The 17,135-nt window shown below is 48.5% G+C and overlaps 1 protein-coding gene across 2 annotated transcripts in view; it reads right to left on the reverse strand.

Moving 5' to 3' along the window:
• Positions 1-502: 502 nt before the first annotated feature.
• Positions 503-17,135, reverse strand: part of AP2A2 (adaptor related protein complex 2 subunit alpha 2) — a 99,779-nt gene continuing 83,146 nt past the window's right edge. For both annotated transcript variants that reach the window (XM_053562699.1, XM_053562700.1), the window contains exons 16-22: positions 9,554-9,636; positions 6,711-6,800; positions 4,833-4,956; positions 3,386-3,502; positions 3,190-3,259; positions 2,967-3,101; positions 503-2,411 (exon numbers count right to left, since the gene is read on the reverse strand). In XM_053562699.1, coding sequence (XP_053418674.1) covers positions 2,334-2,411; positions 2,967-3,101; positions 3,190-3,259; positions 3,386-3,502; positions 4,833-4,956; positions 6,711-6,800; positions 9,554-9,636 — 697 coding nt within the window. In that variant the 3' untranslated portion in view covers positions 503-2,333. The remainder of the gene's footprint in view (positions 2,412-2,966; positions 3,102-3,189; positions 3,260-3,385; positions 3,503-4,832; positions 4,957-6,710; positions 6,801-9,553; positions 9,637-17,135) is intronic.

The following is a 17,135-nucleotide window of genomic DNA, read 5'->3' on the forward strand; positions in this document are numbered from 1 at the left end:
CTCCCAATCCCCTCAGGAGTGAATCCCAACTCATACCTACATTCACCAAACACCAGGACCTTGGCAGGGCTGTGTCCCATGGGCCCTCCCCTCCCTCACTCAACTCTGTCCCAAGTCTCTGTTGAAGCCCACCATCCCTCAGTGGCCATCCTCCCTGATCTAGCCCTTAGAGACCTCCAGCACCCTGGCGGGGGCCAGGCCCCTACAGCATGTGCAACTCAGCAGACTCCTTCCCAGGAAGGAACCCCAGGGTATTGCACTCCAGTGCATAGTGCACTGTGGGGGGGGCCCAAGGCCCAAAAGCCTCAACCATACACCCAGAATCACATGGCAAAGGCCATGTCACTTTCTGGTGTCACCCGCCAACCCACATACTTAAGGACAAGCCACCCCAAGCAGGCAACACTCTGGGGTCATTGGGACCTAGCACCTCACGTAGCCCACAGGGGCTGAGGTTTATGTAGGACGTTTTCTCCCCCAAAGACAACACACATGACCCAGGTCTATGTTCTAGTGTTTATTTTTCTTTGACAAGGAGCAAACTGCATTGGTAGGCCCACCTGTGGAGCAGTGCACAGGGAAGGCCTCTTCTCTGCTCAAGGGAGGGGCTGACAACACAGGGAATCACCCCACTAATCTGTAGGTAACTTGTCAGCAAGCTCCAGAGGCCTGGCTGTCCACTGGGCCCAAGCAACGGAACCTGGGCACACTCTGGGGACGGTGTGCTGTCTAGCAACCTGCACAAGGGGAGCAGCGACTTACCTCTAGCTACACAGCCCAGCTCAGAGGTGTGGCTGGTGTGGGTCAGACACAAGGGCACTGCCACTGACCACATCTGCCACAGGACATAGAAGGGCCAGCACAGCAGGTGCTGATTACTCTGATACTGTCCCACTCTGGCCCAAGTCCAATATGCTAGATGGAACGTGAGGCACACAGATTACACAGGTTTCACAACATGGGGCCACCAGGACTTTGGGTCGGACAAGACCCTGCTGCTGCCTCTGAGAGCTGCACAGCAGGAGCTGACAGCCTGTGGGGGCAGGAGCTCACATATGTGGCCACTCACTCTCATGCCCCTCATGGCTGGAAGCTGTGAGCCACACAGCACGTCGGGCAGCAGGAAGCGTGGCTCTGCCAAACCATGGAGCCGACCTGGCTTCCCACCCCCTTAGCACCATCAGGGGCTGGTGCAGCTGTGCGTGTAGGACAAACCAGCTCTGCCTCTGTCTGCACCAACCTCACGGCACTGGCCTTGGCTCCTGGGGCCTCTTGAGCTTGCTTCGTTCTCCTCTGTCTTGAGGTGCCAGGGGGCCTGAGTACTGAGGACAGGATGATGGGCAAGCACTGTACACAGGCGGACAGCTGGTCAGTGTGGTCAGCGGCTGCCACCTCACACGCAGTCTCTCACTTCCTGGCCAGAGGCTTCCTTTCTCCACCCCACTACGGCCCTTGGGGTCCTGCGCTGACAGGGAGCAGACAGCATACCTTCTGGAGCCTTGTTCCACCATCCCATATTTCACCTTCCAGGTCCTCAGGCACAGCCGGGGACAGCACATTTGTTTGGAACCAAGATGAATAATGTGCACACACCCCCCCACCAAGAGCCACCCAGAGTACTCCTCCCACCACACTACAGGTCTAAAATCTCAACAATAAGAACGCTTCACACATCCCCTTAAGAACACTGGTCCTGAGATAAGGAGGACAGAATTGAACCTAGCCGAAACGTGCTTTCACCAACAGAATCATTAAAAACACAAACGTTTTTTCAATTCTAGGTTAAAATCCTGCCCAGAAAAGCAGGTGAAGCGGCCAACCCATGTGAACTACTGTGTTCTTCCTCCCAGAGGCCCGAGAACATCACAGCACACTGCCATGTATGGCCATTCGGGCTCAACCAAGGGCGCTGAGTCACCCACCAGGACAGCCAAATAGCTGAGGGTTAGCCCCACGACAAATACCACAAGGCTGCCATTCTCAGAAAATCAGAGATTAGCAACAGAGCAGTGGTATTTCAATAAAATGTCAACAAAATTTCCATTTTCATTCAAACTTCTAACCTCCCTTTAATTTGTAGATTTAACCACAGAGCTGTCTTCACACTTCTCCTGACCCAGCCAGTGCAGTGCAGACTGAGCTTTCCTTCCTGAGCAGCAGGTGTGTGTTCCTGTCTAGCCCATGAGGGATGGGCCTGGAAGGGCAGGGCCGGGAGGTTCCTTGTGCTGAGGTATTCAGACAAGGGATACATATTTGCAGTATGGTAACGAACACAAACAGTCTGGAGATGAAGAAAAATGCGCAAACACATGAGTCTGTTCTGTCCTTGTTGATTAAAACTGCTCTGACAGCAATTCACATAACCTCTGAGAAACGGTTTCTTTGCTTGTCCGCAGGGTGAGTCGGTACATCTGAAAGAGAGTACAACAGGTCAATGGGCAGTCTAGGCTCCCAAGGCCCCCCGCACAGCCCCTCCCCGGGGGCACGAGGCTGCGCAGACGCCCGAGCACCACACATTCAGTCAGCACAGAAACAGGGAAGTCTGATGACAGCAAGCACAGACAGCCCCCTCCCCGGCTGACCATGCACCTTCCCTACGAGCAGGTGTTACCCAGTGGCATAAAAACACCAGTGCACCAGGAGAGCTGGACACACGCCGGCACCTCCATGAGAAGCAGCAGCACTCAGCGACAGGGCAGTAGCTGGCATGGGCAGCAGCACCAGGGGTGTCAACAGCATGACGCTGGCAAAAGCCGTGAGCCACAGCCTCAAGCAAGACACAGCCCAGGCCTACCCTGTGCTGGGACCAGCCCAGCAGTCCCCACAGCAAAGGCTGGAACACGAGGGAGCTTTCGGGGGTGGCAGTGGCAGAGGAGCACAGGCATCCGTCAGGGCTCATGGGACATGCTGAAGCCCCACGCACCTTGCTGCATGTAAATCATGCAAAAAAGAGACATAGGCCTGACCTGGGCTTGCAGGTTGGGCTCCAAGCGCAGCAAGCATCCAATCTGGGTGGTTTTGGTGTGTATGATGCCAGCTCCCACAAAATTGGCAGGGTTAGGGTCAACTTCTTCAAGAAGTGCAGAACCAAACCCAATAATCTGTCCAAAAGAAGCAGGAGAACTGAGATACCATGCCAGGTCACAGGCCTCACACCCACCCCGAGAGCAGCCTGTCACCAGCACTTACCTTCGCTTTGGTGATCTCTGTGTCCATCGGGTGCTTTGCCTTAAAGATGTTCTGCACTTCCTGCTGTGGACTGTGAGCAACGGCCACAGAGCTAAGTGCACCAGGCCAGAGACCAAAGCACCTCCAAGACTGGGAGCTGCCAGTCTCAGGCCTACCCTCCTGCCCCACCCAGTTCCCTCAGGCCCCATCCTCTTACTTGCTCAGCTGCTTCCACCGCTGGAAGAAATCCTGAGATGCCATCTCTGTCGGCTGGAAAAACTTATTGAGGGTGATGGGAAGCTGGACAGACACGTTTTGGAAGGTGCCCCCATACCTGTGAGCAGCAGCATATTGGAAAGGGCAAAGGGCACGTTCTCAGGGACCAAGAAAAGGCCACTGGTGGCGGTACCCTTAGCTCAGTCAGTAGGGCACCAGTCACAGACACTGGCGCTGGCGGGTTCAACTCCAGCCCAGGCCAGCTGAAACAACAATGACAACTGCAACTGAAAAAAAATTAGCCAGGCATCATGGCAGGTGCCTGTAGTCCCAGCTACTTGGGAGGCTGAGGCAAGAGAATCACTTAAGCCCAAGAGTTTGAGGTTGCTGTGCGCTGTGATGCCACAGCACTCTACCCAGGGTGACAGCTTGAGACTCTATCTCAAAAAAAAAAAGGCCACAGTGAAAGGTATCCCCACCCGCCACGGGCCACTAGGGAGGCCCAGCCCCACGCCACATAGCCCAAGGCCCTGGGCACCATCCTGGGTGGCCAGCGCCTTCCCCAGCACTGCTGTACTTTCTCTCAATTCCTCTTTTCCTAAAACTCCAAGTCTCTGTAAATTGTGAGGGTTGGTTTTTTTCCCATAAAAAGCACATCTGTCCAGCTAAGAAAATAGCACTTGTCTACAGAATGGAAAAAATTTTCCCAAATTTTGCAATCTTAAGTACTCTATACTCTGAACGTTTGAAAATGTGTTCTTCCAAACATTTCTAACCCTGCAGACATCCAACAGGGGACACTGCATTGCACTCACTGAAAAGTTAGAGTGATTAAATAGTTTCAACACAAACACGTCCACAGACCAGGGTCTACAGCAGCAGTTCTCAACTTGTGGGTTACAACCCACAGGAACTGTATTAAAGGGTTGTGGCATTAGGACGGTAGAGAACCATGGTCTAGAACAGGGGTCCTCAAACTTTGTAAACAGGGGGCAAGTTCATTGTCCCTCAGACCATTGGAGGGCCGTACTATAGTTTAAAAAAAAAAAAAAAACTATGAACAAATTTCTATGCACACTGCACATATCTTATTTTGAAGTAAAAAATCAAAATGGGAACAAATACAATCACACACGCATGTGGCCCGCGGGCCATAGTTTGAGGACCCCTGGTCTAGAAGAAAGCAGCCGCCCACCACCTGCAACTGTCTGCCACCCAAGGGGTGGGCCCTCTGCTTCTCAGCAGGACAGGTTCCACCAGGAGCCTTGCCATAAAGCAGCAACCAAAGCCCCACCGTGGGTACCACCATCCTGCCACCCAGAGTCCTCCCCCTACTTCCTGTGCTCCAGAAAGCCATGGGGCCACAGTGGCTGATACTGCACAGCATATGCTCCAGAGGGACACTGAGACTCAGAGTGGGTGCCCACACACTCCACAGTGGTGCTTACCTGAACTGAATGTTGAGGACCGGAGCCTCTGTGAACTCAGACACGCACTCAATGTTGACCACCTGCTGCACCTGGGCACCCCCGTCCACAGTTGGGTCCACAGGCTTGGTCTGCAGGTTCAGACGTGTGCACGTTAAGAAATATAAGTTAATTCTGGAAATGCAGGGCCGGGGCCAAGCCAGCCAGTGCAGAGAACAGCTGCAGGTGCCAGGCCCAGTACCAGCCACAGGGCAGTGGCTGCATAAGGGAGGACAAGCCACAAGTGCCACCCAGCCCTGAGGCATCCCACTCACCCAGACAATCCACAAAACACTATTTGCATCTCATTACTGCCAAAATGACCTTTCAGTTAGGGCTCAGCACCTGTAGCTCAGTGGTTAGGGCGCTGGCCACCACATACATCAAGGCTGGTGGGTTTGAGCCCAGCCCAGGCCTGCTAAACAACAATGACAACTGCAACCAAAAATTAGCTGGGCATTGTGGCAGGTGCCTGCAGTCCCAGCTACTTGGGAGGTTGAGGCAAGAGAATCACTTAAGCCCAAGAGTTTGAGGTTGCTGTCAGCTGTGATGCCATGGCACTCTACCAAGGGTGACACAGTGAGACTCTGTCTCAAAAAAAAAAAAAAAAAGTCACTTAGATTATATATTGGCATTGGCTATTTCACATCTTTGTTTTCACTTTACAAACCTCATGTGTAGATTTTGCTGCTGCTAGCAGAAACTAGCACTCAGTATTACAACAAGATGATGCCAAGTGTTCTAGGGACAAGAGGCTTCCACGCAGTATGTGAACCAGAAAATAATCTGCCCTTTTTTGACCATGGCTACTGTTATACTGGCAAACAAAGGGCTTGTCGACAGCCCCACAACCACCAGGCTGGACCCACGAGTCTGACAAAGAATAGCGCCATTTGGCTGCTCGGTCCCGTGGGACCCAGTGGATGCCAAGGGGAGACTACTAAAAGGGGGCTCTGCAGAGTGAGAGCTGCTGCTCCTGACCATGGACAGAGCATTCAATACAGCTGATGCCACATAGGTGTGTTTTTAATGATGGTTTTTTTCGTTTTGTTTTGTTTGTAGAGACAGAGTCTCACTTTACCGCCTTCAGTAGAGTGCCATGATGTCACAGGACTCAAAGCAACCTCTAGCTCTTGGGCTTCAGCGATTCTCCTGCCTCAGCCTCCCAAGCAGCTGGGACTACAGGCGCCCACCACAACGTCCGGCTATTAATGATGGTTTTGAAATGCTTAGCTTTAACAGTCTGCATTTAAACCCATCACCTTAAAATGAGCATAGACTGACCCACAGTGAGGAGATGACTGCTTCACACCCATCTCATCTCTGACCTTAAGTCCCAGGGGAATCTATTGCCTTCACTGGCCAGGCTGGTTTCCATGCTAACTTTATCTGGTGGACCTACCCACAAAGCAAGCGCTATCTGGACAACAAACCTGATCAGCTTTCCCACCTTCTAGCTAGTAAAGTTCTAACAACACTTCTGATACTTACAAGGTAACAAGTCTATCATCTGAACAAAGAGTAAACATAAGCTCCTTCCAGGTGTGGGGGAGGCTCCACCCTAGACAGTGTCACCATATGCTCTGCATCCAGTGGCAGCCCCATCTGTGAGACTCCCAAGGGACTTAAAGAAAAAGCCACAGGAGAACAAAACAAACTGAAAAGGAAAGTGACTTGAACTAGCCAACTAAAGGCGTGCAGGTACTTCATTTGGGTTACCCAAAGTTGACGTGCAATGGGTTGATCACTACAGAGTATAGAAGTATCTTGCTATCACATTTTGACCAAAAAACAACCAAACTTCCTCAAAAGACTCCTCTAAACCCAAATTACTATCTTTGGGGTTGGGGCCAAGGATATGAGACTGAAGGTCATCTGGACAGATCAGCGTTGGAGTGAAATTTAAGAACTGCGTGGAGGTCTTGTTACCATAAAATATAAACATCCGACCTAGAAAGAAACAAAAACCATTTATTTCATACTTCTGAAGAATTTAATTTACCCTAAATAATAGTATCTTTTGGTGAAAAACTAAAGAACCCCTGCAAGCCCAGCTGAATGCAAGTTAATCTATGATTGTTGTTAAAATGAAGAAATCAATTTTTTGTAGTTTTGCAAAGAACACCCCAAAGCTGGGACAGGGCCTGCCCTCAGCACCTCTTCCTGAGGCTTCCTCCCCTACCTCCGTTAGGCGGGTGGGGCCGCCGCATCCACAGGAAAGAGCCAACAGGCAGGAGGCTGAGCAACATCTGGGCAGGCCCTCCATGCCCACAGCACACAACACCCCCGCCCGCTCTGCTGCCTCCACCCAGGGAGGCCCGGCTCCGGGACAGCCCTTCCATACCCCGGGCTGAGCCCCATGGCAGCCACACCACCAGCTCTATGTGAGTTCACCTGCAGGATGTACCACCCAACCAGGTTCACAATAAAAATCTTCACAAGATTCTTTCTGAACATTTTCATACCCTTTGAACTTGGGAAGCAAATGTTCTGTAAAGGACAGGATTGTTATCATTTCCCTCACAATTTGAAAAAAGAAATAACATGGCCCATTTCAAAAAAACTGAATCACATCAGGAATAAAATAATAATCTGAGAATTACTCTGTTAGTCCACATGACATTCCTAGAAGACCCCCGGAGGGAAGGTATACAGTTTCTCTTCTGTTTTCATACGCTTGCTTATTTTTCGCAGGTGAGAAAAGGGGGTCCAGGAGGGGTACTCTGGAGGGCAACAGGGGCCATGGCCAGAGGGGCCAGAGAGACAGCAGCCCTGGGGGGTCGGGGAGCATTATTATTATGTTACTCAAAACGTTTTTTTCCTTTCTTTTTTTAAATTGTAGCAAAATACACACAACCTAAAATTTACCATTTTGACCTTTTTAAGCACACAGCTCAGCAGAACTAAGCACACTCAAATTTTGCGACTATCACCACCTCCGTCTCCAGAGCTTTCTCTTCTTCCCAAACTGAAGCTCTGTCCCTGTCTAACACTAGCTCCCCTCCCCTCCAGCCCTGGGCACTAGAGACCTCACTGTGGATAATCAGTGTGTCCCTCTGTGGCTGGCTTCCTCCATTCACAACAGTGTCCTTCAGGTTCACCATGTGGTAGCAGGTGTCAGGATCTCCTGCCCCTGTTGTAAGGAGGGGGGTCTTATTCTGTCATTCAGGCTGGTCTCAAACTCCTGGTGTCAGGCAATCCTCACCCCTTGCCCTCCCAAAGTGCTGGGATTTATAGGCATGAGCCACTGTGCCTGGCCAGTATGTCCTTCCTTTTTTTTTTTTTTTGTAGAGACAGTTTCACTTTATCGCCCTCGGTAGGGTGCTGTGGCGTCATACAGCTCACAGCAACCTCTAACTCCTGGGCTTAAGTGATTCTCTTGCCTCAGCCTCCCAAGTAGCTGGGACTACAGGTGCCCAACACAACACCCAGCTATTTTTTTTGTTGTTGCAGTTTGGCCGGGGCCGGCTTTGAATCGGCCACCCTCAATGTATGGGGCCGGTGCCCTACCCACTGAGCCACAGGCACCGCCTGTCCTTCCTTTTTAAGGCTGAATAATAATAGTCCACTGCAGGGCCTGTCCATGCTCTACTGTCCACACATCTGTCCATGGACCTGGGCTGCCTCCATCCCTGACTGCAGTGAACATGGGCAGATACCTAAGACCTGCTTTCAGTTCTTTTATGGAGATACCCAGAAGTGGGACTGTGGATCAGACGGTGGTTCTATTTCTAATTTCCTGAGGAGGTGCCACACTGTTCCCACCGTACTGCTCCGTCACATACCCACACAAAGCACAGCCTGACTTCCCCACATCCCTGCCTCTGCCATCCTAACGGGCATGAGGTGGTATTTCATATGGTTTTGATGTTGCATTTATCTGATGACTAATGACTTTGAGCATCTTTTCATGGGTTTGTTTTGACCATTTTTTTTTTTTTTTTTTTTTTTTTTTTTTCAGTTTTTGGCTGGGGCTGGGCTTGAACCCACCACCTCTGGCATATGGGCCAGCGCCCTACTCCTTTGAGCCACAGGAGCTGCCCTGTTTTGACCATTTTGAAGAAGTATCTTTTCAAATCCTTTGCCCATTTTTTAACTGGTTCATTTTCTTATTGTTGATATGTATGAGTTCTTTACATATTCCAGATACTAATCCCTTATAAGATCTGCAAATATTTTTTCATAATTTCCCACAATTCCTGACAGAAGTTTTTTTTTTTTTTTTGGGGGGGGGGACAGAAGAGTCTCACTACGTTGCCCTTGATAGAGTGCCATGGCATCATAGCTCACAGCAACCTTAAACTCTTGGGTTTAAGCGATTCTCTTGCCTCAGCCTCCCAAGTAGCTGAGACTACAGGTGCCCTCCACACACCCGGCTATTTTTTTATTGTAGTTTTAATTGTTGTTTAGCAGGCCCGGGCCAGTTTCAAACCCACCACCCTCGGTGTATGTGGCCAGCGCCCTAACCACTGGCTATGGGTGCCAAGCCCCGAGAGAAATTTTTTTTTTCTTTTTTTTGTAGAGACAGAGTCTCACTTTATGGCCCTCGGTAGAGTGCCGTGGCCTCACACAGCTCACAGCAACCTCCAATTCCTGGGCTTAAGCGATTCTCTTGCCTCAGCCTCCCGAGTAGCTGGGACTACAGGTGCCCGCCACAACACCCGGCTATTAAGAAATTTTAATTAAGTAATTAAAATACATACCTAAATTCTGCCGAAATTCAGACTTAAGTCCAATTTGAAGCAGTTGGTTTTCAAACAATACACCATTATTTTTACAAACAAACCTAGGGAAAAGGGATAGTACAAGCATCACTCACAACAGCCCACTGCAAATACCAGGGCTTGTTTTAGAAAAGCTTCTACGGGATGTGAGGGATGAAAAAGTAGAAAATCATCCCAAAGACCGTCACAGTGAGCAGCCACCAGCCACAGAGCACGAGCAGAGCCCAGTAAGGCAGGCAGCCTGGCAGAGGCTTGACACCCCACCCCAGCCCCAGGTCCACTGCTTTTCCTAAGAAGTTAATGGCCTCTCTCAGACTCACATGGGATGGAGGAGTGACACGCACACACTTTCTGGAGGGACCAGGCACCACGCTCCCAGCCAGGCAGGGACCTTGGCATCAGACGCTGGCTCCCCGCAGCTGATGCACCCCATGCTTGGGCAAGCAGCCTGCCCCTGCTGGGCACTGGACAGTTCCCACTGCCCTTGGCCCATGCTCTTCAGCGCATAGTTCTGCTCTACACAGGGAGCCCTAGGAGCTTTACTCACTACAAGGTATTCATCGACACCACACAGAATTAGAAAAAGTAAAATAATATTTGTTAGTTTTCTCTTACAATTTATCTCAGACGAGCTTAAAGTTTTCTGGCCTCCTCCACGATAAACTATAACTGTACAGTGAACGGCTCCAGGGGAGAGGGGGAGGTGGGGCAGGTGGCCCACACCCTCCTGCACACGCCCTGGGCAGTGGCTCCCAGTGAGCACAAGGGAGACAACACAGTGCAGAAATGAGGTGCTACTGGCTAGGACTCAGGTGTGGCTTGGGGGGCCTCAGGAGAGCAGGCAGACTGCAGAGGGCACAGCGCTGGCCCCTGCCACGCATGAGGAAGCAGAGGTTGCGGGCAGCAGCCCACACCTGGAAAGCACTAGGCCTGCTCACACTGACTCTGTTGTCCTGAGGCTGCTGCCACTGCCCACCTCACAGGGCTTGGTGTTGCTGCCATGCACAGTGGTCCATTGGCACCTTGAGGAAGTCCTCAGGAAGACAACAGGAAAAGTGGCAACAGCACAGGGCTCAAGAGGCACACCCACCCCGTGCCCTGCTCCCTCTAAGACCAGTAAGACCAGTGCCCTCCCAGAGCCCCACAGGCTCTCCTCCCGGCCCCTCCCATGCACAGAGCAGACGCCCACACGCATCTAAAGGATGTGCTGGCACATCTCCCCCAGTGGATGATTGCCCTGTAACAGGAGAAGTGCTGGGCAGGGGAGCTGGTGGGAAAGGCCCATGCTCTCACTGCACCTCAGGCTGGGTTGCCCCACCACAGCCAGCGTGGACTCCACACCGGGTCGAGTTTATACACCTGGTCTGGACTAAACCATTCTAGACTGAAATCTGTTCTCTGACCACCCCCTGCATGAGCAGAGAAGCCCTTGCAGTCAGTGACTTTGGTTGGTTGTTCTTTAAAGGCTCGTCTCAACTGCAGCTCGACCCCAAGGAATTCGAGGGATGAATAAAAGTCACACAAAAGGCCTGAGAAGAGACAGCCTCCCCACACTGCTACTGCATCAGCTGTGCTTGGCTAGAAGCATCCACACCCCCACCCTGAACAAGTGCATGTCACTTGCACATCTGATGATCCCTGTAGCAGATCAAGACCAGGATGGCCACACTCAAACACATGCTGGACTGTGGGAAACCTGAGTCCAGCCTCCTAGAAGACAGGGCAGCATGTGGGGAGAGAGCAAGGCCACGTGTGACTTCCAACACAGCCACAGAAGGGCTGGAAGCACAGGCACTGGAGGTTGTGTCCCACATGGGAGGGCCTCCAGGGTGCCACGGGTAGCCACTACTTATCCCGAGCAGGACACTGGGCAGCAGCCACTGCCAGGGCCTTGGAACCTGGGTTCTATGCAGTGCCCTTAAATCTCAAACACAGCAATTCTAAGAAGAGTAAAACACCTGCTTTCAGCCAGAGGCAGTCTGTACCAAGAATTAACGGGCAAAATAATTACAATGAAGCTGGAACAAATTAAAACCATAGGAATTTGATTACTGTGGCGGGACCGTGATCGGCACCCTCCCACCTCCAGAGGAGCTGCTCCAGGACCAATGATTGGCACCCTCCCACCTACGGAAGAGCTGCACCCAGACCCTCCTGGACCTCCAGAAGAGCTGCACCAGGACCCGTGATCGGCACCCTCCTGGACCTCCAGAAGAGCTGCACCAGGACCCGTGATCGGCACCCTCCCAGACCTCCAGAAGAGCTGTGCCGGGACCCGTGATCAGCACCCTCCCACCTCCGGAAGACCTGCACTGGGACCCGTGATTGGCACCCTCCCACCTCCGGAAGAGCTGCACCTGGACCTTGCAGGACCTCCAGAAGAGCTGCCCCACGACCCGCAATTAGCACCCACCCAGACCTCCGGAAGAGCTGCACCCGCCCGGACCCCGGCGCCAGGACCTGCTACCCCTGCCCGCTGGGCCTTCCCACACCCTGACCAGGAACTCCGGGAGGGGTGCAAACCCGCGTCCTCCCTCCTCTACCCTCCCTACCTCCACACCGCCCACTGGTCTGGCCAGGGACTCTGGTAGCTGCGTGCCCTCCAGAGCCCTCCCTGCCTCTGCGTGGAGCCCTTCTCCTGGCCAGAGACTGCTGGAGCCCTGGGGCTGGGGTGGGGTGGCTGTCACTGGGCGCCAAAGTCACTGGGTGCCAGGCACTCCCAGAACCGTGTGCAGCACCCCCCGCCCAGTTGCTGGATCTGGGGGTGTCACACTCAGGAGCTGCTCCCACAACCAGAACTCCCTGGCTGGGGCAGCCCAGAAGAGCTACACAGGATCACTCCCTACCAAGATCCAGCAACAATAGAGTGATCCCCCCGGGGTCTAATCTCGGAGAGACACAACCCCAACTCTGAGGACGGCCAGAGGCAACAGTGACAGTCATGAGACAAAAATCAAAGGAAAAACTCTGGTAATATGAATAATCAGAGTAGATCAACTCCCCAAGGAACAATGGGGCAGATATAGTACAAGAGCCCATGCACAAACAAATAACTGAGATGTCAGAAATTGAATTCAGAATCTGGATAGCAAATAATATCGAATTACAATTCCAAGCAGTAACCCAAAAGATATCTCAAGAACTCAACGAATTCAAAGACCAAATGACCAAAGATTTTGACACATTGAGACAAGAAGTTGCAGCCCTCAAAGATCTGAGAAACGCAGTAGAATCCCTCAGTAACAGAATGGAGCAAGCAGAAGAAAGGATTTCTGACATTGAAGACAAAGCTCTCGAATGCTGCCGAAGTCTCAGAGAGGAAGAGAAATGGAGGGCAAAAACAGATCACTCTCTCAGAGAGCTCTGGGATAATTCTAAGAAAACCAATATTCGTCTTACAGGGATCTCTGAAAGTGATGAAGTGGCTTCACAAGGCACAGAGACTCTTCTCCATGAGATTATGAAGGAGAACTTTCCAGACATGCCAAGAGATTCTGAAATTAAGATAGCTGACAGTTTCAGAACTCCAGCACGACTCAACCCGAATAAAATATCCCCCAGACACATCATAACCAATTTCACTAAAGTTAATGTGAAGGAGAAAATTCTGAAAGCAGCCAGATGAAAGAAAACCATCACCTACAAGGGGCAGAATATTAGAATAACTGCAGATCTCTCTGCTGAAACCTTTCAAGCTAGAAGAGGATGGTCATCGACTTTTAATCTCATAAAACAAAATAACTTTCAACCCAGGATCCTGTACCCAGCTAAACTGAGTTTCATTTATGATGGAGAAATTAAATACTTTAATTACATTCGCATGTTGAAGAAATTTGCCACAACTAAACCAACTCTCCAGGATATTCTCAAACCCATCCTCCATAAAGAGCAGTGTAATCCTCCACCACAAAGTAAACCCACCCAGAAAATTTTGATCAAATTCCAACTTCCACAGTCGCAAAAGGATTAAAAATGTCCACCGGACTCTCGAAAGGCTTATCAATATTCTCAATTAATGTGAATGGTTTAATTTGTCCTCTAAAGAGGCATAGGTTGGCTGACTGGATACAAAAATTCAAGCCAGATATCTGCTGCATACAAGAATCTCATCTTACATTAAAAGACAAATATAGACTCAAGGTGAAGGGATGGTCATCTATACTCCAGGCAAAAGGAAAGCAGAAAAAAGCAGGCGTTGCAATCCTATTCGCAGATGCAATAGGCTTTAAACCAACCAAAATAAGGAAGGATGAGGATGGACACTTCATATTTGTTAAAGGTAATAAATACTCAATATGATGAGATTTCAATTATTAATATTTATGAACCCAACCAGAATGCACCTCAATTTATAAGAGAAACTAACAGACATGAGCAACTTGATTTCCTCCAGTTCCATAGTAGTTGGAGATTTTAACACCCCTTCAGCAGTGCTGGATAGATCCTCCAAAAAGAAGCTAAAGAAAGAAATCTTAGATTTAAACTCAACCATTCAACATCTGCACTTAACAGACATCTACAGAACATTTCATCCCAACAAAACTGAGTACACATTCTTCTCATCAGCCCACGGAACATACTTTAAAATCGACCACATCCTGGGCCACAAATCTAACCTCAGCAAATTTAAAAAAAAAAGGAATGATTCCTTGCATCTTCTCAGACCATCATGGAATAAAAGTTGAACTCAATACCAACAGGAACCTGCATACCCATACAAAAACATGGAAGCTATTAACCTTATGCTGAAGGATAGATGGGGTATAGACAAGATTAAGAAGGAAATCACCAAATTTTTGGAACAAAACAACAACGAAGACACAAATTATCAGAACCTCTGGCATACTGCAAAGGCAGTCCTAAGAGGGAAATTGATAGCACTGCAAGCCCTCCTCAAGAAAATGGAAAGAGAGGAGTTTAATAACTTAATGGGACATCTCAAGCAACTGGAGAAGGAAGAACATTACAACCCCAAATCCAGCAGAAGAAAAGAAATAACCAAAATCAGAGCAGAATTAAATGAAATTGAAAACAAAAGAATTATACAACAGATCAATAAATCCAAAAGTTGGTTTTTTGAAAAGGTCAAAAAAATAGATAAACGTTTGGCCAACCTAACCAGGAAAAAAAAGAGTAAAATCTCTAATTTCATCAATCAGAAATGGTAAAGATGAAATAACAACAGACCCCTCAGAAATTCAAAAAATCCTTAACGAATATTACAAGAAACTTTACTCTCAGAAATATGAAAATCCTTGAAAGAAATTGACCAATACTTGGAAGTACGCCACCTACCAAGACTTAGCCAGAACAAAGTGGAATTGTTGAACAGGCCTATACCAAGTTCTGAAATAGCATCAACTATACAAATCTCCCTAAAAAGAAAAGCCCAGGACCAGATGGCTTTACGTCAGAATTCTACCAAACCTTTAAAGAAGAACTAATACCTATATTACTAAACCTCTTCCAAAATATAGAAAAAGAAGGAATATTACCCAACACATTCTACGAAGCAAACATCACCTTGATCCCCAAACCAGGGAAAGACTCAATAAGAAAAGAAAATTATAGACCAGTATCACTAATGAATATTGATGCTAAAATACTCAATAAGATCCTAACAAACATTGGGTATTTTTTCTTCCATTCTTGAGATACTTTACTAAGAAGAATATGTTCCAGCTCCATCCATGTAAACATGAAAGAGGTAAAGTCTCCATCTTTCTCTAAGGCTGCATAATATTCCATGGTGTACATATACCACAATTTATTAATCCATTCGTGGACCGATGGGCACTTGGGCTTTTTCCATGACTTAGCAATTATGAATAGGGCTGCAATAAACATTCTGGTACAAATATCTTTATTATGATGTGATTTTTGGTCTTCTGGGTATATGCCCAGCAGAGGAATTACAGGATTGAATGGCAGTGCTAGAAATTCCCCTTTAAGGACTGCCTTTGCAGTATGCCAGAGGTTCTGATAATTCGTGTCTTCACTGGCACAAAAACAAAGAAGTAGATGTCTGAATCAGAATAGAGAACCAAGAGATGAATCCAGACATTTACCATTATTTGATCTTTGACAAGCCAATTAAAAACATTCAGGGGGGAAAAGATTCCCTATTTAACAAATGGTGCTGGGTGAACTGGCTGGCAATCTGTAAAGACTGAAACTGGACCCACACCTTTCACCATTAATTAAGATAGACTCTCACTGGATAAAAGATTTAAACTTAAGACATGAAACTATAAAAATACTTGAAGAAAGTGCAGGGAAAACTCTTGAAGGAATCGGCCTGGGTGAATATTTTATGAGGAGGACTCCCCAGGCATTTGAAGCAGTATCAAAAATACACTACTGGGACCTGATCAAACTAAAAAGCTTCTGCACAGCCAAGAACATAGTAAGTAAAGCAAGCAAACAGCCCTCAGAATGGGAGAAAATATTTGCAGGTTATACCTCTGATAAAGGTTTAATAACCAGAATCCACAGAGAACTCAAACGTATTAGCAAGAAAAGAACAAGTGATCCCATCTCAGGGTGGGCAAAGGACTTGAAGAGAAACTTCTCTAAAGAAGACAGACGCACCATCTACAGACACATGAAAAAAAGCTCATCATCCTTAATCATCAGAGAAATGCAAATCAAAACTACTTTGAGATATCACCTAACCCCAGGAAGAGTAGCCCACATAACAAAAATCCCAAAACCAGAGATGTTGGCGTGGATGTGGAAAAAAGGGCACACTTCCACACTGCTGGTGGGAATGCATGCTAATACATTCCTTCTGGAAGGATGTTTGGAGAATACTTAGAGATCTAAAAATAGACCTGCCATTCGATCCTATAATTCCTTTACTAGGTTTATACCCAGAAGACCAAAAATCACAATATAACAACGACATCTATACCAGAATGTTTATTGCAGCCCAATTCATAATTGCTAAGTCATGGAAGAAGCCCAAGTGCCCATCGACCCACGAATGGACTAGCAAATTGTGGTACATGTATACCATGGAATATTATGCAGCCTTAAAGAAAGATGGAGACTTTACCTCTTTCATGTTTACATGGATGGAGCTGGAACATATTCTTCTTAGCAAAGTATTTCAAGAATGGAAGAAAAAGTATCCAATGTACTCAGCCCTACTATGAAGCTAATTTATAGCTTTCACATGAAGGCTATAACCCAACTATAGCACAAGAATATGGGGAAAGGGCCAAAGGAGGGGAAGGGGGGGGGGAGTCAGAGTGGAGGGAGGGTAATGGGTGGGGCCACACCTACGGTGCATCTTAGAATGGGTACAGGCGAAACCTACTAAATGCAGAATACAAATGTCTGCACACAATAACTAAGAAAATGCCATGAAGGCTACGTTGAACAGTTTGATGAGAATATTTCAGATTGTATATGAAACCAGCACATTGTACCCTTTGATTGCACAAATGTACACAGCTATGATTTAACCATAAAAAATAATAAAGAAATAAAAGAAAAGATAAAACCACAGGAATTCTACTATAGTCCTCACCCTGAGGCAAGGGCCCCTGCACTGGGC

This window comes from Nycticebus coucang, chromosome 14 (assembly GCF_027406575.1).
Source record: "Nycticebus coucang isolate mNycCou1 chromosome 14, mNycCou1.pri, whole genome shotgun sequence".
In the NCBI taxonomy this organism is placed as follows: domain Eukaryota; kingdom Metazoa; phylum Chordata; class Mammalia; order Primates; family Lorisidae; genus Nycticebus; species Nycticebus coucang.